The sequence below is a fragment of the Aotus nancymaae genome, unplaced genomic scaffold, assembly GCF_030222135.1.
Source record: "Aotus nancymaae isolate 86718 unplaced genomic scaffold, 86718_ANA_hifiasm-v0.15.2.pri h1tg000028l, whole genome shotgun sequence".
Lineage (NCBI taxonomy): Eukaryota > Metazoa > Chordata > Mammalia > Primates > Aotidae > Aotus > Aotus nancymaae.
Genome location: NW_026988441.1, coordinates 32,758,558 through 32,782,756, shown reverse-complemented (window position 1 = coordinate 32,782,756; position 24,199 = coordinate 32,758,558). Strand labels below are relative to the sequence as shown.

Here is a 24,199-nt window from a genome sequence, read left to right as displayed (position 1 = left end):
AGGGAAAACAAATACATACTAGAAAATCAGTACTCCTGGGGAGTGTTAAAATCAGTAAGAGGCCACCGGTGTGGTGGCTCACGCCTGTAATCCCAGCACTTTGGGTGGCTGAGACGGGCAGATCATGAAGTCAGGAGATCAAGACCATCCTAACATGGTGAAACCCCATCTCTACTAAAAATACAAAAATTAGCCCGGCGTGGTGGCACGTGCCTGTAGTCTCAGCTACTCGGGAGGCTGAGGCAGGAGAATTGCTTCAATCTGGGAGACAGAGGAGCCTGGGTCACGTGACAGAGTGAGACTGTCTCAAAAAAAAAAAAAAAAATACGGGGATGAGTTGGGGAGAGGTAGCATGGGGAGAAATGCCAGATATAGGTGATGGGGAGGAAGGCAGCACATCACACTACCATTTGTGTACCTATGCAACAATCTTGCATGTTCTTCACATGTACCCCAAAACCTAAAATGCAATAGAAAAAATAAATTCTACACATAAATACCTAATATAAACTTTATCTCATGAACAAAATGATGTAAATTATTATATAGAATTACCTTCAGGCTATATGTTTTATATATGAAACATAAATAAACTTTGTTTTTAGACTTGGGTCAAAAAAAAAAATACAAAACTACAAAATAAGAAAGAGGCAATCAGACTGGTGTGGCTGTAGTGCCCTGAGTTCCTACCAAGGACACCAAAATCGAACACAAATGCATCTTGTAAATTACCAATTTAGAAGAAAATGAAATTTAGCCTCCGACTACATAACTAGAACATTTCCACCTGGATAGACCTGTCAGAAAACGGAGAAACTGAAAGAAAATTGTTTTTAAAAAGTGGCCTAAGATGGCTGCAGGTTGGACATACAGATAATAGAAACCAGGCCAATGAGCCAAAGTTGAACTCTCAGTCCGCAAGTCAAGTATTTCAATGACCTATACTGATTACAACCCTTGCCTATCAGATGAAGTACAAAGGTAGGATAGGCCCAATCATCCCTCTCTAAACCCTAAGATGCCTGTGTACTGATTTGCTTTATCTTATATATAAGGTCACTCACTGCCCGCCTCTCCCATTTTCTGTGTAACACAAGGTATAATACTTAACGTAGTCCACTCCAGGGCACATTCTCGGTTTGTGCTGGGTCTGCATTCCAGGCTGTCTTCCTCAAACTTGACTCAGAATAAAACGCCTGTTTTTTAACCTTTGGTTGATAGACCAAATAAGGCGACTCATAACCAAATATTTAATATGCTTTGCTTCCTCATGGGACCCCAGAAAACAAGCCATTGTTGGGTTATTCATGAATAGCTGTTGGCTAAATAAATTATTAAATATTTAACGGTGCTTCAGTTTAATTTTAACAGGTGAAAGGTGGGATTGGGAACCCCACAGATCGCAGCTCCTACCAGGAGAACCTGACCTACGAGTCTGAATCCTCGCCATGACCCAGACGCGAGGCTGTGGGCGCTGCGCTGCTGAGAGGGCTCCAGACCGGGGCCGCAGTTGCTGCACAGGGACTGGACGGGATGCCCAGGGTTCCGGCTGCCGGCCCAGCCCCACCCTGTGGCCAAGGGGACTGAGGGCTGAGCTGTGTCAGGGAGACTCAGGTCTGCAGGCCCCGGAATGGCTGCTGGGAGGCCCAGGTCCCAACTAGCCCCTCCTCCCGCCTGGCCTTGCACACTCACCATTTCCCGACTCCCAGGTGTCCCGGGTGCTCCCTTGGCTCTGGGGATCAGTGCTGGTCACCACCGGACAGAAGCTGTGGTAAAGCCACCTTGGCCTCTGGAACGCTGATTTCAGTGGAGGAACAAGAGCCCCCGACTTGGGGAGCTTGGCCTCACCCTCCTCCCGTAGCGCCTGACTGGATGATTTACATGACCCCGCCCAGCACCCCTAGCATAGAGATCAGGCCCCGCCCCCCCCCAGGCCCCAGGTGTCAGAAGCCACAGAAAATGCACAAGTGTGGAGCTGGATTGACAGGTTCTACCAACAGTCCTCTCAACAACCCAGGCCAGGCTTCCTCCTGGAGCATGGACAGGACCCCACAGTGGGGACATTTGCATTTAAGCAAAACTTGGCTCCGGGCTTTTCACAGTGGGCACTGGCATCTTCCTATACTCACTGGGCCCTGTTTCTTCCTCCTGGACAGGGGTTCACAAGTGTGAGCAGGCAATTCCACACTCCCATGTCCAATGGAGCAATACCCTTGCTGGAAGCTTCTGGCTGGAACAGGAGGGAGGGCCCAGATGTCTTCCAAGGATCAGGAATTTGGGATAGGCTGCTGGTGGCATGGCCAAGGCCTCCTCACACCTTATCTCAGTCTACCCATTTTCAGGGAAGAAAATAAAAACATGTCAAGAAGGGAACAAAAATTAAGTGCATGAAAAAAGATTTATATTACAGCAATATTCTGTAAAGAAATCAAAAGGGGCTAGGTGCAATGGCTCACGCCAGTAATCTCAGCACTTTGGGAGGTCAAGGTAGGCAGATCACCTGAGGTCAGGAGTTTGAGACTGATCTTGCCAATACGGTGAAACCTCATCTCTACTAAAAATACAAAAACTAGCTGGGTATGGAGGCATGTGCCTGTAATCCCAGCTACTCAGGAGGTCGAGGCAGGAGAATCACTTGAACTCAGGAGGCAGAGGTTGCAATGAGCTGAGATCGAGCCACTGCACTCCAGCCTGGGCAGCAAAGTGAGACTTTGTCTAAAAATAAATAAATAAAAGTAATAAAAAGGAAACAACAGCAAACACTTGAACTAGCTCAGGTAAGCAGCCTCCTTCACAAGGAAAAGCTGCATTCAGAAAATGAATCATATTCCCAACCTTAAGAGCCAGGTTCTGACTGCAGTCATGCAGCCCCTGAGTTCCTGTCCCCTCCTCACAGTATGGAAATGCTCCCTCCTTCAGGAACTTAATTTTCATCAGCAGGAAACTCTCACCTGGAATCAGCTTAAGGTTCTAATCTAAATAAACTGTCAAAATCATAAACCCTTTCTCCAGAAGACAACCCAAACAAGTCTTTCTGTAAACCTGACCTTCAAAGACTTTTTTTTCCAGAGGAAGTCTAGCTCTGTTACCCAGACTGCAGTGCAGTGGTGTGTGGAGGCCAAGGCTCGTAGATCACCTGAGGTCAGGAGTTCAAGACAAACCTGGCCAAAATGGTGAAACCCCATCTCTACTAAAAATACAAAAATTAGCTGGGCATGGTGGCAGGCACTTGTAATCCCAGCCACTCTGGAGGCTGAGATAGGAGACTCGCTTGAACCCAGGAGGTGGAGACTGCAGTGAGCCAAGATCGCACCACTGCATTTCAGCCTGGGTAACATGGCGAGACTCCATCTCAATCAATCAATCAATGGAAAGCAGGGACTCAGACAAATACACCAATTTTAGAGCAGCATTATTCACAGCAGTCAAAAGAGTTTTGTGGAAACAACCCAAGTGCTCAACATATGGATGGATAAACAAAATGTGGTGTATCCATATACCACACTTTGGAGTATCATTCAGGCACAAAAACAATGATTTACTGGTACATGCTAACATATGGATGAACCTTGAAAACATTATGCTAAGTGAAATAAGTCAGACACATAAGGACAAATACTGTATACTTCCACTTACATGAGGCACCTAGAATCGGCAAATTCACAGAGCAAGAAAGGAAAATAAATATTACCAACGGATGGGGGAATGTGGGGAATGGTTGTTTAATGGGTACAATTTTCTTTGGAATAATGAAAAAATTCTGGAGCTAGCTTGCTATGATGGTTCTAAAGAACTGTGAACGTGGCGTGGCCAGGCCTGGTGGCTCACACCTGTAATCCCAGCACTTTGGGAGGTTGACGTGGGCAGATCACAAGGTCAAAGGATCGAGACCATCCTGGCCAACATGGTGAAACTCAGTCTCTACTAAAAATACAAAAGTTAGCTGGGCATGGTGGTGCACGCCTGTAGTCCCAGCTACTAGGGAGGCTGATGCAGGAGAATCACTTGAACCCAGGAGGTAGAGGCTGCAGTGAACCAAGATCGTGCCACTGCACTCCAGCCTGGCGACAAAGTGAAACTCCATCTCAAAAAAAAAAATTGTTAATGTATTTAATGCTACTGAATGGCATATGGCATACTTAAAATGGTAAATATTACTATATTTAACCTTAAAAAAATTAAAAACTGGCCAGCCATGGTGGCTCATGCCTGTTAATCCCAGCACTTTGAGAGGCCAAGGCAGTAATATCCCTTGAGCCCAAGGAACCAGCCTGGGCAATATAGTGAGACCTTGTCTCTACAAAAAAAATTAGCTGAGCATGGTAGTACACACTATGAAGTCCCAGCCATTCAGGAGGATCATTTGCTTGGGCGGTGGCAATTTTAGTAAGCCAAGATACCACCACTGAATTCTAGCCTTGGTGACAGGGAGAGACCCTGTCTGAAAAAAAGAAAATTAAAAAGGAAGACACAATTTGAGCTACTAGAGAGGAAAACAATGCCAGTATAAAATAACCACTGGATTGAATAACCAGGTATTTCAGGAAGAAAAGATGAGTGAAATTTAAGACCTAGCAATAGAAATGACATAATTTTAAACACATGCACCTAACATACTGTCAAAATATGTCATGCAAGGACACACAGAACTGCAAGGTGAGACAGACAACTTCATAATTAACTGAAGACTTTAACACTTCTCAGTAATTCAAAGATCCATAGGTGTAGATTCAGTAAACACTTTATTTTAAAATACTGACAAAGATTGTATATATTCATGACGTACAATGTTATGTTTGATGTACATATACATTCTGTAATGGTTACCAGTCAAATGAATTATAAACACTGATGACCACTCATGCTGTACATTAAATCTCCAGAACTTATTCACCTTACAACTTGGTTTTTAACCTTTGACCAACATTTCTCCATTTTCCCTGCCCTCTGGCCTCTAGTAACCACTGTTCCGTCCCTTTGCCTCTGAGTTTGAGTTTTTAAGATTCCACAATTAAGTGGGACCATGCAGTATTTGCCTATGTCTGCCTTATCTTATAGTGTCCACCAGGTTTATTCCTGTTGTGACATGTCAGGATTCCCTTCTTTTTTATGGCTAATATTCCGTTGTTTAAATATACATCACATTTTCTTTATTCATCCATTGATGGATGCTGTTTGTTTCCATATGTTGACTATTGTAAATAATGCCATAATGAACACTCGGGTGGCAGATATATCTTTGAAATACTGATTACTGCCTTTGGGCATATACGCATATACCCAGGAGTGATACTGTTGGATCATATGGTAGTTCTTTTTAATTTTTTTGAGGAACCTCTATTGTTTTTCACAAGGAGGTACCAATATCCATTTCTGTGAGCAGTGTACAAAGCTTCCTTTTCCTCCATACTCTCACCAACACTAATCTCTCTTGATAGTACCTATCCTTCCATGTGTGAGGTAACATGTAATTGTGGTTTTTATTTTAATTTCTCTAATGATTAGTGATACTAAGTCTCTTTTCATATACCTTCAGGCCATCTGTATGTCTTTGAAAACAATGACCGGAGTTTTTAGAACTTATTTTTTCTTATTGTTTTTACCCCTTAAAGAAATCAGTCTATTTTTCTTAATTGTTTAAGTTTTTTTGAGATGGGGGTTCTCATTATGTTGCCCAGGTTGGCGTTGAACTCCTGGGTTCAATCTTCCTGACACACTTCTGAGTACTGGGACTACAGTTGGGCACCGCTATGCCCAGCTTATAATTTATTTATTTATTTATTTAGACATGAAGTCTCCCTATGTTGCCCAGATTCGTCCCCAAATTCCTGGCCTCCAGCAATCCTCCCAAGTACCTGGAATTCTAGGCATGAGCCACAGCACCTGGCCTCCTAAACTTTCTTAAAAGAGCATTCCAACTTGCAACAAACAGACTTTAGAACATACCCAACTTTGCTGGTATCTTCCTAGGCCGATCCTCACATTTGGCTATGACTAAACCTTTATCAAATTATTTCAGACTCAACAGACTTAATTTTGGTCAACAATTTAACTGAGGTACTTTATAGATAACAGTGTCCATTACACCGTAGGAAATACTTCCGTGTTTGGATAATGAGAAAAGCGAAAGCTGTTCCAGTGACAGCTGCTCCCCCAACTCAACACAAGGCCAAGTCCTACCCTGTGGAAAACTAACACACTGCTATCACACAAAGCTACCAAGTGACCATATGCATCAAAATGAAATTCTGTAACCTAAAAGAAACAGATAACCTAAAAGAAAACAGACTCCAAACCCTAAAAATGACTAGAAATCTCTTCTAATATGACTTATGCTTCTTATGAATGACGGTTAGCACCACTCTATTCTGCCTCCTAGATAAGAACTATTAGAATTTCCAAGGATGGAAATGAGTTCACCTCACAGCATCCAATACAAACACCTCACTTTGTTGAACAGCAATTAAGTCACCTAAAAGAAACACAAATCCTGTAAGAAGTCCTCTTGAGCACCCTCTTATTGATAACCCTCAGTCATTTATGCTTTGTGTTCATCCTTATTACAGTAACTCTTTACATGCCATTCTTTGATGGTAAGTGTGACTCTAGTGGTCTGGCAAGATGTCACAAAAACATGCTTTGTTTTTGTGCTATTATAAATGCGAAATTAGTTTCATAAGAAAAATTATGCCCATGTAAGAATTAAAAAATAAAAGTTTTCTTTAAATTTAAATTTTAATTTTTTTTTTTTTTTTTGAGACGGAGTTTCGCTCGTTACCCAGACTAGAGTGCAATGGCGCAATCTCGGCTCACCGCAACCTCCGCCTCCCAGGTTCAAGCAATTCTCCTGCCTCAGCCTCCCGAGTAGCTGGGACTACAGGCGCACGCCACCATGCCCAGCTAATTTTTGTATTTTTAGTAGAGACGGGGTTTCACCATGTTGACCAGGATGGTCTCGATCTCTTGACCTCGTGATCCACCCGCCTCGGCCTCCCAAAATGCTGGGATTATAGGCCTGAGCCACCGCACCCGGCCTCTTTAACAGTTTTTTAAAGAAAAAAAGTACTTGGCAGGGCACGGTGGCTCATGCCTGTAATCCCAGAACTTTGGGAAGTCAAGGCAGGCAGATCACCTGAGGTTGGCAGTTTGAGACCAGCCTGACCAACATGGAAAAACCCTACCTCTGCTAAAAACAAAAAAAATTAGCCAGGCATGATGGCGCATGCCTGTAATCTCAGCTACTTGGGAAACTGAGGCAGGAGAATTGCTTGAACCCAGGAGATGAAGGTTGCAGTGAGCCAAGATTGTGTGCCATTGCACTCCAGATGGGCAACATGAGCAAAAACTTTGTCTCAAACAAAAAACAAAAAGAAACTTAAATGCAAATGGTAATATTGACTCATTATTTAGGATGTGTAATAACCTGACAAAATTACAAAGTTGACCTGAAAATTTTAATTTTAAAATTAAATATTTTAAAATTTTTTAAAAAATGACCTGGAATATTTTAATATGTATTCTCAGGTAATGGAAAATATTAATATTTGTTAGTATACAAGTTGTTTTAAAAGAGTTAATAAAATATTTCAAAGAAACACCTGCAGAAGCTTTTGTTTGATAAAAATGCATTTTTTAAATCACGTACACAGATAAATAAGAATGTGTACATGATATTTGACTGTAACTGGAAATTCTCACATTCTGCCTGACATAAGACACTTGTTTTCACATAGACTGTGTCAGAGCAGTTACTGTACAATGTAACAGAGAAAGAAGTCCTCATGTGGTTCTATGTGACTGTGTCATTGTAGCTGTCACAGGGAAATCAGGAACACAGTTATTAGCAGTATTAACAGAATGAGGTATTTACAATGCAAATTAGACCTTATTTGAATATATTCTAGGATGAGGGGAGTCAGAACAAAGAAAATACCCTCAACCATGACAGTTTTAATTAATTGCCTGGTGGGTTGTGTTATGCTGATATGGGTAATGCTGCTAACTAAATTTTCTAGAATCTATTCTCTTTGTTTCCATGTTAGGATTCACCAATAGCCTAATGACGTGAAAGCTGGAAGGCAGAACTCAAGGCTGCAAGGAGACTGCATGGACACTGGCTTCCTGCCTGTTTTCCTGATACTTTGCCCTGACAATCAAGAGTTTCTTTAAAATACCACTGTCTACATGACATCGATTTTCTCAGAGGGGTAGGGTTCCACAGATGTCTCCATAGTCTTCACATCAAAGATCCATTTGCAGTTTGGATTTTCCTGCAAGCCCTCATTTGTCCCTATGTATTTGTCTTTCTCCATGTAGATGGGTCCAAAACCTGACTAGTGCCTTCTTCAGTTCTGCCTTCCAACTTTCATGTCGGTTAGGCTACTGCTGAATTCCAACATGGAATCCAAAAGGGAATAGATTCTAGAAAATTTAGTTCACGTTACCCATAATGACATAACAATCAAGAGGAACATCTCCAACCTACATTTTATTTGTCCTATCACAGATCTCACTTCTTTTTTTTTTTTTTTTTTTGAGATGGAGTCTTGCTCTGTCACCAGGCTGGAGTGCAGTGGCACAATCTAGGCTCACTGCAACCTCCACCTCCTGGGTTCAAGCAATTCTTCCACCTCAGCCTCCCGAGTAGCTGGAACCACAGGCACATGCCACCACACCCGGCTAATTTTTCTATTTTTAGTAGAGATGGGGTTTCACCATGTTGACCAGGTTAGTCTCGATCTCTTGACCTTGTGATCCGCCCACTTCAGCCTCCCAAAGTGCTGGGATTACAGGCATGACCCACCGCGCCCGGCCAGATCTCACTTCTTAATTCAAAGTCTGTCATCCATATCTTAGACAGAAAAAGAACAAACTATGGAAATAATTCATATAAGACTATATTATATGATAACCTTGGCCCACTATCCATTAGCAAGGGAAGTAAAATAAGGCTCTTCTAACCAGAAAGAAGAAAGGTTTTCTCCTAAGGTATAATATATATAAAGGATAAGGGAACGTCAATACCTGCCATAGGATGCCAGTAGAAAACTTCCAATACCAAACTGTCATTGTTCAATGGCCCCTTCCTTAGTTACACAACTATTAAGAGAAGGCTAGGCACAGTGGCTCATGCCTGTAATCCCAGCACTTTGGGAGGCTAAGGTGGGCAGATCACCCGAGGTCAGGAGTTTGAGACCAGCCTGACCAACATGGAGAAAACCTTGTCTCTACTAAAAATTAGCTGGGCGTGGTGGTGTGCTCCTGTAATCTCAGCTACTTGGGAGGCTGAGGCAGGAGAACTGCTTGAACCTGGGAGGCAGAGGTTGTGGAGAGCTGAGATCGCGCCACTGCACTCCAGCCTGGGCAACGAGCAAAACTCCATCTCAAAAAAAAAAAAAAAAAATTATTAAGAGGAAAAATGTTATTAAGTGACTTAAGAAAAAAACACTACCAATTACAGTTCTACACTATTTCTTAAGGAGTATTTGCAGAATAATCCCACCTCAGTGTTCATTTATGAAAATAAGTAGGAACCCACAGTTCAGAGATCCACTTTAAGAATGTGGCACTAAGCCAGGCATGGCAGCACACACCTGTAGCCCCAGCTACTCAGGAGGCTGAAGGTGGGAGGATCTCATGAGCCTACAAGTTCAAGGCCAGCCTGGGCAACATGGTGAGACCCATCATCTCAAAAAAAAAAAAAAAAAAAAAAACCAACCTGGCCAAGTGTGGTGGCTCAAGCCTATAATCTCAGCACTTTGTGGGGCTGAAGTGGGAGGATTACTTGAGGTCAGGAGAGTTGGCCATCAGCCTGGGCAACACAATGCTGCCTGTCTCTACAAACATATATATACATATACACACATATAAAAATATATTAAAATAAAAATATATTAAAAACTAGGAAGAATCAAAAAAGGATATGGCACGGATAAAGACAGTACATTTGTAATATTTCATGGCATGAATCTTCTAGAGCATTATACCTGCATTAATTTGTATCAGGCTTTCCTGTATTACTTACTTTCATGCAACTACTCTCCAGTATAAATTTCATATGACTTTGAAAAGCATTAAAATTGAAAAACATTTGATATTTTACATTTATAGAGTTTCTATTCAGTGTGAACTTTTCTCATGTGGTATTGTAAGGATGTGCGCCAAATGAAGGCATTGCCACAATCCTCACATTTATAAGGTTTCTCTCCAGTGTGCATTCTCACGTGTACTCGAAAGCCTGTACGAAAACTGAAGAATTTTCCACATTCTTTACATTCATAGGGTTTCTCTCCAGTATGAATTCTCTCATGTATGTGAATATAACTGGAATTACTGAAGGCTTTACCACACTGTTTACATTCATAGGGTTTCTCTCCAGTGTGGGTCCTTTCATGTGTTCGCAAACCCAGAAGAGAAACGTACATTTTCCCACATTCTTTACATTCATACTGTTTCGTTGCTGTGTGTATCCCTTCATGTCTTTTGGCAGAACTGCAACAATAAAAGGCTTTCCCACATTCCTTACATTTGTAGGGTTTCTCTCCAGTATGAATCCTTTCATGTCTTTGAGCTGAGTAGTAATATCTGAATGCTTTTCCACATTTTTGACATTCAAAGGGTTTATCTCCAGTGTGAATACTTTCATGTGCTTTAAAACCTAAACGAGACATGTAAGTTTTCCCACACAGTTTACATTCATAGTGTTTCTGTGCAGTGTGATTCCTTTCATGTTTTTGAGCAGTATAGTGATAACTGAAGGCCTTCCCACATTCCCTACATTTGTAGGGTTTCTCTTTAGTATGAGTCTTTTCATGTCTTTTAGCAGAGTTGTGATACACAAACACTTTTCCACATTTTTGACATTCATAGGGTTTTTCTCCAGTGTGAGTTCTTTCATGTGCTTGAAAACCTACAGAAGATATGTAGGTTTTTCCACATTGTTTACATTCATAGCGTTTCTGTACAGTGTGATTCCTTTCATGTGCTCGAGCAGAATGGCGGTAAATGAAGGGTTTCCCACATTCCTTACATTTGTAGGGTTTCTCTCCAGTATGAGCCTTTTCATGTCTTTGAGCAGACTGGTAATATCTGAATGCCTTTCCACATTCTTTACATTTATAGGGTTTATCTCCAGTGTGAGTCCTTCCATGTATTTGGAAAGAACGTTGACAACTGAAGGCTTTCCCACAGGCCTTACATTTGTAGCATATCCCTGCACTGTGTTTTCTTTTATGTTTTTTAAAAGACTGCAGATAACTGAAGGGTTTCCCACATTCCTTACATTTATAGGGCTTCTCTCCATATTCCTGACACTTATACAGTTTGTGTCTTATGTAAGACCTAATGTGACTGTTAAGGGATGAATGATGGCTCAAGACTTTTCCACATACACTGCTTTCCCACAGCTTTCCTCCAGAAAGTGTTTTCTTGTTCAGACTGAGATTTGGAATCTGGCTGAAACTTTCTCCACCATGACTACCTTCTTTACTTTCAAAGAATCTCTCTACCATATGACTTCTGTAAAAAATGAGCAGCACATTAATAGTTCATTTATTAAATATTTTCTGTTTATTAATTGATACTAGAGTAACTTTTTTTTTCCACTTTCAGGGGAAGTGTAGAATTTTTGTCCTGTCTAAACTGCGTGAGAAGTGAATGTATTGAATGCTGTGGCTCTGCAAGAGGGCTCAAACATAGCTATTACGAAAACACTGATATTTACATATGGATGTCTTAATACTGTTTCCAAGTGAACTATTTTTCAAACACTGAACATCTACATCACATTTTAGAAAGCACTTTGGGTTTGCGTATGCGTGTGTGTGTGTATGTATGTGTGTATTTTGAAATGGAGTTTCACTCTTGTTGCCCAGGCTGGAATGCAATGGCACAATCTGGCTCACCAAAACCTCCACCTCCTGGGTTCAAGAGATCTTCCTGCCTCACCCTCCTGAGTAGTTGGGATTACAGGCATGCACCACCACGCCCAGCTAATTTTGTATTTTTAGTAGAAACGGGGTTTCTCCATGTTGGTCAGACTGGTCTCGAACCCCTGACCTCAGGTGATCCACCCACCTCAGCCTCCCAAAGTGCTGGGATTATAAGCGTGAGCCACTGCACCCGGCTGGGTTAATATTTTCTAAGAACAGATACATTTGAGGCTCAGCTTATTCGTTTTGTTTCCTTATTTGTCAAATTTAATGGCATACTAAGATTTTCTCCTAGAACACAGCTTTCTTTTCTGAGTGTGACTCACCTGAGATTTCTCCCCTGGTTTTTGTATTCCTCTTCAACGTTCCATTCTTTTTGTTTTCCTGAAATGAAGAACCAGAAAAATTATCATAAATTATTAGAAATTACAGAAAAATTATTAGATTCTAGGTCTGTGTGTGACCGTGTCTGATTTATTTACAAAAGTACTGCCTTTTCACATTCCACATCTTGGAAAAGCATTGATATCTAAGAAAAAGGGATTCTTTAATTCATTCAAGAACATGATGGAATTATTTCATTTTTACCTATAGAGGCCAGGTTCCTGAAGGTTTCCCACATCACATCTCTGTAGAGTTTTTTCTGTGAAGGATCCAGCAAAGCCCACTCCTCCTGGGTGAAGTTCACAGCCACATCCTCAAAGGTCACTGAGTCCTAAAACATCCCACATATGTGTAAAGGAGAATGGGTGAGACTGACAGCACTGGGCATCTATACTCAAGTCATAAGATGTTCATGATAATTCTGTAATCTCCAGAGATTTATTCTATGAATTTGTTGTCGGAACTCTCTTTGGCCACACTCTCTCAGAAATTTATCAGCATTATGAACACATGAAAATTATGTCTACACTTTTACTGTAGAAAGATCACTGAGTGATCACCTCAATCATATTGCTTTCCAATGGCAGGATCCAGAGCAAACTGGAAAAGAGAAGTGCTGTACAAAAAAATTCCATTTTAAAACCAATTTTTTATGAAAAAAACTCATCTTTCTTCTTATACATCACATCACTCAACATTCCATGAGACAAAGGGTCAAATCTGGGTAATATGTGAATGAATACAAGTATACCAAAGAACTAGAAGCTTCTTCTACTATTCCCATCACTAAACATGAGAATAAGAGGCATATGGAAATCAAACTTGTAACAATATTCAGCTGACCATACTGCCTTGAGATACTCCAGCATATTCAAGGTAGTCAAATCCAGCCAGTTCAATCAAAATATTTCTTTTGGAGAACATGGCTGGGCATGATGGCTCATGCCTGTAAACCTAGCACTTAGGGAGAGCGAGGCGGGCAGACTGCCTGAGCTCAGGAGTTTGAAACCAGCCTGGGCAACATGGTGAAACCCTATCTCAGTGGCTGCTGCCTGTAATCCCAGCACTTTGGGAGGCCAAGGTGGATGGATCACCTGAGGTCAGGAGTTCAAGACCAGCTTGGCTAACATGGTGAAACCCTGTCTCTATTAAAAATACAAAATTAGCTAGGTGTGATGATGCATGCCTGAAATACCCGGGAGGCTGAGGCAAGAGAATCGCTTGAACCTGGGAGACAGAGGCTGCAGTGAGCTGAGATCGCACCATTGCACTTCAGCCTGGGCGACAGAGTGAGACTCCATCTCCCCGCACCCCCCCCAAAAAAAAAAACCATCAAAAAATTAGGTGGGTGTAGTGGTGCGCATCTATAATCCCAGCTACTCACGAAGCTGAGGCACAAGAATCACTTGAGCCTGGGAGGCAGAGGTTGCAGTGAGCTGAGATCGCACCACTTCACTCCACCCTGGAGAAGTATTTATTTTCACTTGTGTTAACATTTATCAGAGACTTATTTCTTTCTGTCCCATTTCATGGAGCTATTAAGTTGCTGGGAAGTTAGAGCTCAGGCATGAGGAAAAAAGCATGACAACTTGAGATCGCAAAATCTCTATGCTTCTGAGCCTCAGGGGTACTTCCCACCAATTTTTAGCAAATACATGCACACATCCCGAGATGGCAAAATGCCAAAAGAGCTCTTTCCAGCAGAACCATTACAGTTAACCTTGGGCTTTGCTGACCTTGACGAACAGGTTAGGATTTGCAATTTACAAGAAAGTGCATTACAGTCCACAATGATGTGATGAATTCACCCATGATTATAAAATATATAAAAGATTCTCAGCAGAGGTTTCCTCCAAAAGAATATAAAATGCCCTTTCTCCAATTTAAGAAGGAAGTGATTCCCCAGCCACTCTAGACAAAAGGGATGATTTAAATTGAACTTCTTCTTAGAAACCATACAAGCAAGGAGAAAGTAGAGTGAAAGTTCTGAAAGAAAAAATCTGTATCAAGCAAAATTATCCTTCAAATGAATGTGTAACACTTTGAGACAAAAAACTGAGGGACTCACTCGGTCATTAGTACACCCACTTTGCAAGAAATGCTAAATTCATCAGAAAGAAGTTAAATGACAAAGTACTGCAACAGAGAAGGCATAAGTGGAAGTAAAATATAATTATTTTCTCATTCTCGATTAATGTGACAGATAACAGGTTGTTCACAGTAATAATAGCTACAGCACATTCAGTAAGTACAGCTTATGGATTAGTGAAATGAGTAACAGCATTGTTATACGGGAGGGAGGAATTGGGAATACTCTATTATGAGGTACTTGGGCAACCAGTAAAGTGGTCTAAGATTGCTAGCAAGAGGGCTTGGGATAATTGTATATGGCAAACTCAAGGGCAATCATTAAAATAGTTTTAAAATAGTATAATTGATATGTTAAGGGGAAAAAATGAAATCGGGTAAACAAAGACAGAAGTCACAAAGAAAATTTAGAATTATGTTATCTACAAGAAAACCACCTAATTATATATGTTGTCTACAATAAACTGTTTCTTTGATTCTTTTTTTTTAAGAGATGGAGTCTTACTCTGTCACCCAGGCTGGAGTACACTGGCATGATCTCGGCTCACTGCAACCTCCTCATCCCAGGTTTAAGTGATTCTCCTGCCTCTCAAGCATCTGGGACTATGGGTGTGTGCCACCACACCCAGCTAATTTTTGTATTTTTTAGTAAAGATGAGGTTTTACTATATGCTGGCCAGCTGGTCTCAAACTTCTGACCACAGGTGATCTGCTCACCTTGGCCTCCCAAAGTGCTGGGATTAACAGGCAAGAGCCACTATGCCTGGCCAAGAAACACATTTTAAATATACACACAGATGATTAAAAGTAAAGTAACAGAAAATGGCATACCATGCTAACACTAATCAAAGAAAACCTAGCAAAACTTTATTAATTTCAAACAAAGTGGACTTCTGAGCAAGGAACACTTACAAACATAATGTAGTACGGTATTCCATAATGATAAAGGGGTTGATTCCCTCTTTCTCTCTCTCTTTTTTTTTTTTTTTTTTTTTTTTTTTGAGATGGAGTCTTGCTCTGTTGCCCAGGATGGAATGCAGTGGTGCAGTCTTGGCTCACTGCAACCTCTGCCTCCCAGGTTCAAGCAATTCTCCTGCCTCAGCCTTCTGAGTAGCTGGGATTACAGGCATGTGCCACCATACCTGGCTAATTTGTATTTTTAGTAGAGATAAGGTTTCATCATGATGGCCAGGCTGGTCTGGAACTCCTGACCTCAAGTGATCCACCCGCCTCAGCCTCCCAAAGTGCTGAAATTACAGGCATGAGCTAACCTGGCCAAGGGGTTGATTCTCTAAGAGGACACAGAGAATCTATGTGTAATCTTTAGTATATATGTGTATAACAAAAGAACTGCAAAATACACAAGGCAAAATCTGATAGGACTACAAGGAGAAATACATGAATCCATGACTATGGTTGGGATTCCAACACCCTTCTATCAGTAATTAAGAGATCCAGTAGGCAGAAAAAACAGGAAGGACAAGCCGAGAGCAGTGGTTCACTCCTGTAATCCCAGAACTCTGGGAGGCCGAGGTAGGGGGATCGCTTGAAGCCAGGAGTTTGAGACTAGTATGGCCAACATGGCGAAACCCTGTCTCTATTTAAATTACAAAATTTAGCCAGGTGTGGTGGCACATGCCTGTAATCCCAGCTACTCGGGAAACTGATGCAGAATCGCTTGAACCCAGGAGGCAGAGGCTGCAGTGAGCCCAGATGGCAGCACTGCACTCCAGCCTAGGTGACACAGTGAGACTCTGTCTCAAAAAAAAAGAAAAGAAAAAGAAAACAGGAAGGACATAGGTGAATTGAGTAGCACCAAACAATAGATTTCACTGAAATCCATGGAATACTTCATCCAACTACAGCAGTATACACATAATTCTCAAGTTCACCAAGAACTGTCACCAAGATAAGACAGACTACATTGTGGGACATAAAACACACCTTATCCAGAAGGTCACAGCAGATTAAAAAAAAAAACACCTTAACAAACTTGAAAGAAAAATTATATAAAATATGCTCTCAGACTACAATGGCATTAATCTAAAAATCAGTAACAAAAAAACAGTTGAAAAACCTCAAAATACTTGCAGATTAAACCACACACTTCTGAACGGCCCATGGATGAAAGTAGTTTCAAGGGCAATTAAAAACTAGTTTTTTTCTTTTTTAAAAATATTTCCTTTTGTGTTAAAAAGCAGCCCTCAAAATCTCATAAAACTATTTTATCTAAATGAATGAATGGTTGGGCATAGTGTCTCATGCCTGTAATCCCAGTACTTTGGGAAGCCAAGGTGGGCGGACTGCCTGAGGTCACGAGTTCGAGACCAGTCTGGCCAACATGGTGAAACCCTGTTTCTACTAAAAATACAAAAAAATTAGCCAGGTATGGTGGCATGTGCCTGTAATCTCAGCTACTTGGGAGGCTGAGGCAGGGGAACTGCTTGAAGCAGGGAGGTGGAGGTTGCAGTGAGCCGAGATTGTGCCACTGCACTCCAGCCTAGGCGACAGAGCAAGACTCCATCTCAAAAATAAATAAATAATAAATGAATGCAAATACAGCTTACTAAACTTTGTAGGGACTGGGCGCGGTGGCCATGCCTGTAATCCCAGCACTTTGGGAGGCTGAGGTGGGTGAATCACTTGAGGTCAGGAGTTCGAGACGAGACTGGGCAACAACCTATCTCTATTAAAAAAAACAAAAAATTAGGCATGCTGGCACATGCCTGTAATCCTAGCTAGTTGGGAGGCTGAAGCATGAGATTCGCTTGAAACCGTGAGGCAGAGGTTGCAGTGAGCCAAGATCACTCCACTACATTCCAGCCTGGGCAATAGAGTAAGACTCTGTCTCAAACACACACACACACACACACACACACACACACACACACCTTTGTGGGATACAGCAAAAGGAGTACATAGAGAAAAAGTTATGCTATTGAACATATACAGTAGAAAGGAAGAAAAATATATCATCAATTATCTAAGCATGTGCCTTAGGAAATTAGAAAAGGCAAATTAAAACCATAGTAAGCGAAAGAAATTTTTTTAAAAAGTGAAACTGTAAGAAATCAATACAAAAAAATCAAAACTGAAAGCCAGCTCTTTGAAAAGATGAATGAAATTGATAAAATGTGGATAAATTTGATAAAAATCAACCAAGCTAACTGAGGAAAACAAAGAGGACAGCAATTACTAACATCACAAATGAAAGGGAGGATAATGAAAATGAGAAAGCATTTGGAAAAGTATGACATCCATTTATGGTAGCAAACTAGGAATAGAGGGAAACTACTTCTTGAGAAAGAACATCTACAAGAAACCTACAGCTGACATCATACTTAATAGTGAAAAACAAGATGCTTTCCAAGTAAGATAAGAATAAGGCAAGGGAGTCCCTTCACTCAGCGTTTCTAGTCAACATGGTACTGGCACATAGTGTGGGGTTGTGTCAGAAGCCTGTGGACAACTTACAACCATCTGGCTACCTACAGGGGTCATAAGAAGGGGTTTAAAGCCTGTTACATAGTAAAGGAGTCTGAGGGCATTAACTGCCTGGCAATTTTGAATACAGTCTAGAAGCCTCTGTGGTAGAAATACCCATTCAAGGTGGGCCAACCTGCAAGTCACAGCATAAATGGATTTAATTAAAATTTGCACCCAAGGATTATGCTGCCTCCAGAACATCAAAAGAATCTAAAAGATACTGTGATAGCGAAAAAGTCAATAGCTATTTCTTAGCCTGGCCAACAAAATAAAACCTCGTCTCTACTAAAAATACAAAAAAATTAGCCAGGTGTGGTGGCGCATGCCTGTAATCCCAGCTACTCGGGAGGCTGAGGCATGAGAATCGCTGGAACCTGGGAGGCAGAGATTGTGGTGAGCTGAGGTGCACCACTGCACTCCAGCCTGGGTGACAGTGAGACCCTGTCTCAAAAAAAACAGGCAATTTCTTCACTATGTCAGGGAGGATGTGGTCCTTTGCTTACCACATAATTTTCAGGAATTTAGCCAAGGTGTCAGTGCCTCTTTCATTCTAGATGGGGCAATGGCCTTTCCAATTTTTGTAAGCTCTTTTCTTTCAATATTCATATATCCTGAATGAATGTCAAATGACTGTCCCGAGAGAGCAATGACTTTTTTTTATGAGACAGAGTCTTGCTCTGTCACTCAAGCTGGAGTGCAGTGGCACAATCTTGGTTCACTGCAATCTCCACCTCCCAGGTTCAAGCAATTCTTGTGCCTCAGCCTCCCAAGTAGCTAAGATTACAGGCATCCACCACCACACTGGGCTAATTTTTGTATTTTTTAAAAGTAGAGACAGGGTTTTGCCACGTTGGCCAGGCTAGTCTCGACTTCCTGACCTCAAGTGACCTTCCTGCCTCAGCCTCCCCATGGTGCTGGGATTACAGGCATGAGCCACGGCACCTGGCCAGCAATGACTTTAATGTAATGCCATGCCTGTGCTCCTGGAGGAAGGTAGATAAAATTTAGATCTTGCTGGCAAAGACTACAAAGCAAGGCTACTGAGGTTCCCTGAAAAGTAACCAGGTAAAGGTAGACCAAATCCCTTCATAGGTGAAGGCAAACCACAGCTAAGAGTCTGTTGAAACAGACACTGAGGGCCAGGCACCGTGGCTCATGCCTATAATCCCAGTACTTTGGGAGACTGAGTGGGGGTAGATTACCTGAGGTCAGGAGTTCAAGACTAGCCTGGCCAACATGGTGAAACCCTGTCTTTACTTTAAAAAATGCAAAAATTAGTTGGGCGTAGTGGTGGATGTCTGTAATCCCAGCTACTTGCAAGGCCAAGGCAGAAGAATCGCTCAAATCCAGGTGGTAGAGGTTTCAGTGAGCCAAGATCACACCACTGCACTCCAGCCTGGATGACAGAGGAAGACTGTATCTCAAAAAAAATAAATAAATAAATAAACAAAATAACAGGCCAGCAGTGGCTCATGTCCGGAATCCCAGCACTTTGGGAGGCTGAGGTAGGAGGACTGCTTGAGCCCAGGGGGTCAAGACCAGCCTGGGCAACATAGTGAGATACCATCTCTAAAAAAAAAAAAATTAGCTGAGCATGGTGGTGCAGCAGCGGTCCCAGTTTCTCAGGAGACTGATGCAGGAGGACTTCTTGAGTCCAGGTGTTGGAGGCTGCAGTGAGTTATGATCGCATCACTGGATTCCAGCCTGGGCAACAGAGATGTCAAAATAAACAAACAAACAACAACAACAAAAAAAAAGCAGCACTGGGGATAACTGCCCCTTTACTACAAGCATTTCGTATAATAATTTTGTAAAATGGTTGTCAATCCTTTAAGTCCCAGTTCAATTAAAATGAGTCATATTAACTAATTTAATTGAGGAGTAAGTTCCATAGGATCCCATTTTGTCAATCTAATTTGTAAGTGCTAAAGACCTAATTTAAATTTATGGCCAGGTACAGTGGCTCATGCCTGTAATCCCAGAACATTGATCATTGTGGGATTTTTAAGGGATGGGGTGTTGCCCTGTCACCCAGGCTGGAGAGCAGTGGCACAGTCACAGCTCACTGCAGCCCCAACCCCCACGCTCAAACTACCCTCCTACCTCAGCCTCCCAAGTAGCCAGGACTACAGGTACGTGCCACCATGCCCACCTAATTTTTGTATTTTTTGTAGACACCAGGTCCCAACATGTTGCCTAAGCTAGTCTTCAACTCCTAGGCTCAAGCAATCCACCCACTTTGGCCTCCCAAGGTGCTAGGATTACAAGCATGAGCCACCGCACCTAGCCCTATGAGATATTTTAAGACAATCTGTTCTATAATAAAACCAAGAGTGACTTAGCCAAGACAATAGTTGGATGGCTAAGGAGAGGGACAGCGATTTCTGCTCTATTTTATATTCAGTAACTCCTCTATGATTATCAGCATACCTTCATCAAATTTGGTGGGATACCCAGGTGTAACTATAACATGAGACTTGTATTCATCCCATGAAGGTTTATCAACTGATGCAGATGTTAAAATTCAGAACCTCCATTGTAGGGGCCAAAAGCCAAGGAGTGCCCTTTTATGATTTTTGTTATGCAAATTCCTTTAATACATTTCCAACTGGGTCAAAACGTGAACTTCTATTTCATCAGTGTTTTTTTCTTTTGTTTCTTCCCATCCCTGTTTCATTTTTTGGTTACTGTATATACTTGGGGAGAGGGTGTGTCCTCTCTAACTTGGTACTAATACTTTTTCTACCACCAGGGTGAAGGGCCTCCCCTATGGCAATGCTTGCTCTAGAAGGTTTAAGAACCCCAGGTTTAAGTCAGGTTTGAACTAACTTCTTTGCTATGCCACAGCTATGCCATGGGCGTTATCCCCCACTAAATCCAAGGTCAAGATCTCCGTTGTGGTAGAGGCACACGAAGCAGCAGCAACAGCACTTAAGGGTCTTGGGGAAGCTTCTGCTGTTAGAGTGTGGACTCAGCCCATCATCTAATGACTGCTGTTCCCCCCTCCTCTTCCTTCCCTCTCTTCTTTTTAAAGGACTGCTTTTCCAGGAGCAGCCACATAATGACCAACCTCTGGCCCAGTGTATATAGTCCCCCCCCACTCCCAGTCTTTACATTTGGGGCAACCCAGACATCAGTCACAACTTCACCATAAATACACAGGTAGGGTTCTTTCTGTCTCAGGCCGGTGCTGCAAGAGGAGCCACCACCAAGTCTGCGAATCTGCAATGGATGGTTGTGCGGAAACGCTCCTGTTTCCTGATGAAGAGGAATAAGCAGACCTATAGCACCGAACCCAGTAACTTGAAGGCCCACAACTTCCACTACAAGGGGCTGATTCACCGCAAGACTGTGGGCATGGAGCCGGTAGCTGACACCAAAGGTGTAGTGTAGTGGTTACCAAGCAGAGATTGGGCCAGAAGCCTGCTACCTCCTACATGCAGACCATCATCAACAAGAATGCTGGCATCACGCTCAGCAGCATCAGACACATGATCCACAAGAACAAGTACCGCCCCAGCTGCGTATGGCAGCTATCGCAGGGCCAGCGCCATCCTGTGCAGCCAAAAGCCTGTGATGGTGAAGAGGAGGCAAACCCGCCCCCACCAAGAGCTCCTGAGCCCCCTGCCCTCAAAGCAAGAGTCAGCTGGCTCTCTCACCTCCCCCCGCCCCCTGCCGAAAAAAGAAAAACACAGGTAGGTCCTACCCAGGATGTAAACCCAGGACCACTTTAAGGAGGGCCCTACTCCCAAACTCCAGCTCCCAAATTCCAAGGAATTATCAAACTGTCAACTAAGGTCAGCTTAATCTAGAACCAGACTTGGTAAGGCACAACAATGGAAGAAACACAGAGCAGCACAGCACAAAGCATAGCTCCCAGTAAGCAGCAGCTCAAACTCTAAATGGGCCACAGAGCAGGTTAGCAATTCAGAACAAGATACATCCGTGAGTGGTGGTCAGTGTCTAAACATCTTGTTCACAGCACCAACTGCTAGTCACCTAGAGAGCCGTAGCTGCAATGATGACACTGATGACACACACACAGACAGGGTATGAAAAGACTTATTACTCCCATGATTGAGGTCTCTAGGGAGAACAGGGCAGGCCTCTCAAGCAGGTGGGAAATGGCTTAAAAGAGCAAGGAAAGGAACTTGCCCAGTGGTTGGAAATGGGGCTGGGTGCAAGTTCCTCTGCATGGGCAGCTGGTTATGTGGTTTGAATCTCCTGCCTATGACAGAGGAAGTATGCCCAGGCCTTCTCAGCTTGTCCAGATGTGGGACATAAAGGGAAGAGGATGAAGTGGTCAGTTGTGAAACATTAAAAATGTGGAGTCCAACCACTAATTATAACAACAATGGTGAATAGGGCCAGGCATGGTGGCTCTCTGGTGGCACATGGTTGCAATCTCAATGCTTTGGGAGGCCAAAGTGGAGGATCACTCTAGCCCAGGAATTCAAGACCAGCCTAAGCAACACAGCCAGACCCCATCTCTATATAAAAAATCAAGTAGATGGGTGTGGTGGCAAGCAATTGTAGACCTAGCTACTCAGGAAGCTGAGATGGGAGAATCACTTGAGTCCAGGAGTTCAAGGTTACAGGGAGCTATGACAGCACTACTGCACTCCAGCCTGGGTGACAGAGCAAGACGCTGTCCTCTGTCTCTAACAACAACGATGACGACAACGCGTTTGCCAATAGTAAACAGGAAAAATACGCATTTGCAATTGTTTGTTTTTATATAAAGAAACACAGATGCACAAGTAATTATCGAAACTGGTTATCTGGGGGTGGCTGGAGCAAGAGCATTAGGGTAAACCAAGATAATCTGGCAGTAAGTTTCCTCAACCTACACTTTCTTTTAGATTTTTTTAAAAACCTTTGTATTTTAAATGATTGAAAAAATTATTTAAACCATACTTTACTATTAGCCATTATTTTTAATTAACTTATTTCTAAAATTTATTGAATTTTAACATTTTTTAAACATAGGAAACCATTCTAAGATTTCATCCTTTAAATAATGGGCATAAAAGTGTAAATTAAGAAAAAAAATCTCTAACTAAATGACAAATTGCATCATATTTTGTCTTTCTACTGTATCCCACAGAGGGCAGTGCTTTCAGGGATGAGTAGCCTATTTAATGCATCATGGAATTAAACCTAATTTTCTAAACGTAAAAAAGCCTCAAAGATTACATACGCTTTGAGTAGTTTCCCTCATATCATTAAAATAGGAACACAACTGAATTTTCACCAATTAAAATAAAAATTTATTTTTCTTAGGAAGAGTAGAGCCTTTTAAATGCCATGTTCTCTAGGGATATGCACACACACAACTGACTTAAAAATGAAAAATGCACCCGAGAACTTCAATGCACTCATCTCGTTTCTTCAGATTCTTTTGCACAAAATATCTGGAACACAAAATTCTGTTTGGTTCCAGAATTCTCTTGCCTTACATTGTATTTCATTATCAACTTTCATTTTCAAAGTTGAAGGAACTAAAATCCTTCACACTCACATGTTGTATAAAATTACAAAATGCTAAGGGAAACTACAGTTGAAGCACCAAAATAAACAGATAAAGGAATCCAAAGGAAAGAAACACAAATATTCTGAACAGCTAAGCAGCCTGCTTTCCCACAATTCAGAACTGTAAAACCCACCTGCAGTAGGTCAGACACCTTAACAAGCTTGGGGTTCAGACTCTCACCATTAAGGTACCCACAATAGTTCAGTCCCAGATTCAGTTTAAGGTTCTGACCCAAATGAACTCTCAAATTCGTCAATCTTAGATCCAGGAGACAAAAGTCCTAACTTCACAGACTTTCTCAACATGTAAATATTACACTCTGAATGCAGCAACACTGGGGATACAAAACTGAAGGCCAGGAGTGGTGGCTCATGCCTGTAATCCCAGCACCTGGGAGGCCAAGATGGGATTCCTTGAGGCCACGAGTTTGAGACCAGTTAGGGCAATATATCAAGACTCTGTCTTTACAAAAAACAAACAAACTAACAAAAAAAATTACCCGAGCATGGAAGCATGTGCCTGTAGTCGTAGCTACTTGGAAGGCTGAGGCAGATGGATCACTTAAGCCCAGGAGGTCGAGGCTGCAGTGACCCAAGACTGTGCCACTGCACCCCAGCCTGGGTGACAGAGCAAGACCCTGTCTCAAAGGAACAACTACTATCACTCAAATCCAATGTCTAAAAGCAGGCCCAAGGAAACTACAATTACAACCTCAGAAAGTGTCATGCTGTTCCCCTCCCCACCACGTACATGTGGATCCCCAGGTTTTCAATGCTCA

At 42.1% G+C, this 24,199-nt stretch overlaps 1 protein-coding gene, 1 long non-coding RNA gene and 1 pseudogene across 4 annotated transcripts in view; 2 read left to right on the top strand and 1 right to left on the bottom strand.

Moving 5' to 3' along the window:
* LOC135276792 (uncharacterized) overlaps positions 1 to 8,512 on the top strand; it is a 53,940-nt gene extending 45,428 nt beyond the window's left edge. The window contains exon 3 of one of the 2 annotated variants that reach the window (XR_010344354.1): positions 1,372 to 8,512. This is a non-coding gene — a long non-coding RNA (uncharacterized LOC135276792). Of the gene's footprint in view, positions 1 to 1,357 lie in introns of both variants that reach the window. The other variant, XR_010344353.1, reaches the window with a different exon arrangement.
* An 891-nt stretch (positions 8,513 to 9,403) lies between these two features.
* Positions 9,404 to 24,199, bottom strand: part of LOC105705988 (zinc finger protein 709) — a 35,156-nt gene continuing 20,360 nt past the window's right edge. For both annotated transcript variants that reach the window (XM_064381818.1, XM_012435999.3), the window contains 3 exons: positions 12,519 to 12,645; positions 12,257 to 12,314; positions 9,404 to 11,517 (listed from right to left, as the gene is read on the bottom strand). In XM_064381818.1, the coding sequence (XP_064237888.1) occupies positions 10,116 to 11,517; positions 12,257 to 12,314; positions 12,519 to 12,645 (1,587 nt within the window). In that variant the 3' untranslated portion in view covers positions 9,404 to 10,115. The remainder of the gene's footprint in view (positions 11,518 to 12,256; positions 12,315 to 12,518; positions 12,646 to 24,199) is intronic.
* On the top strand, positions 17,653 to 22,978 carry LOC135276683 (large ribosomal subunit protein eL28-like; annotated as a pseudogene).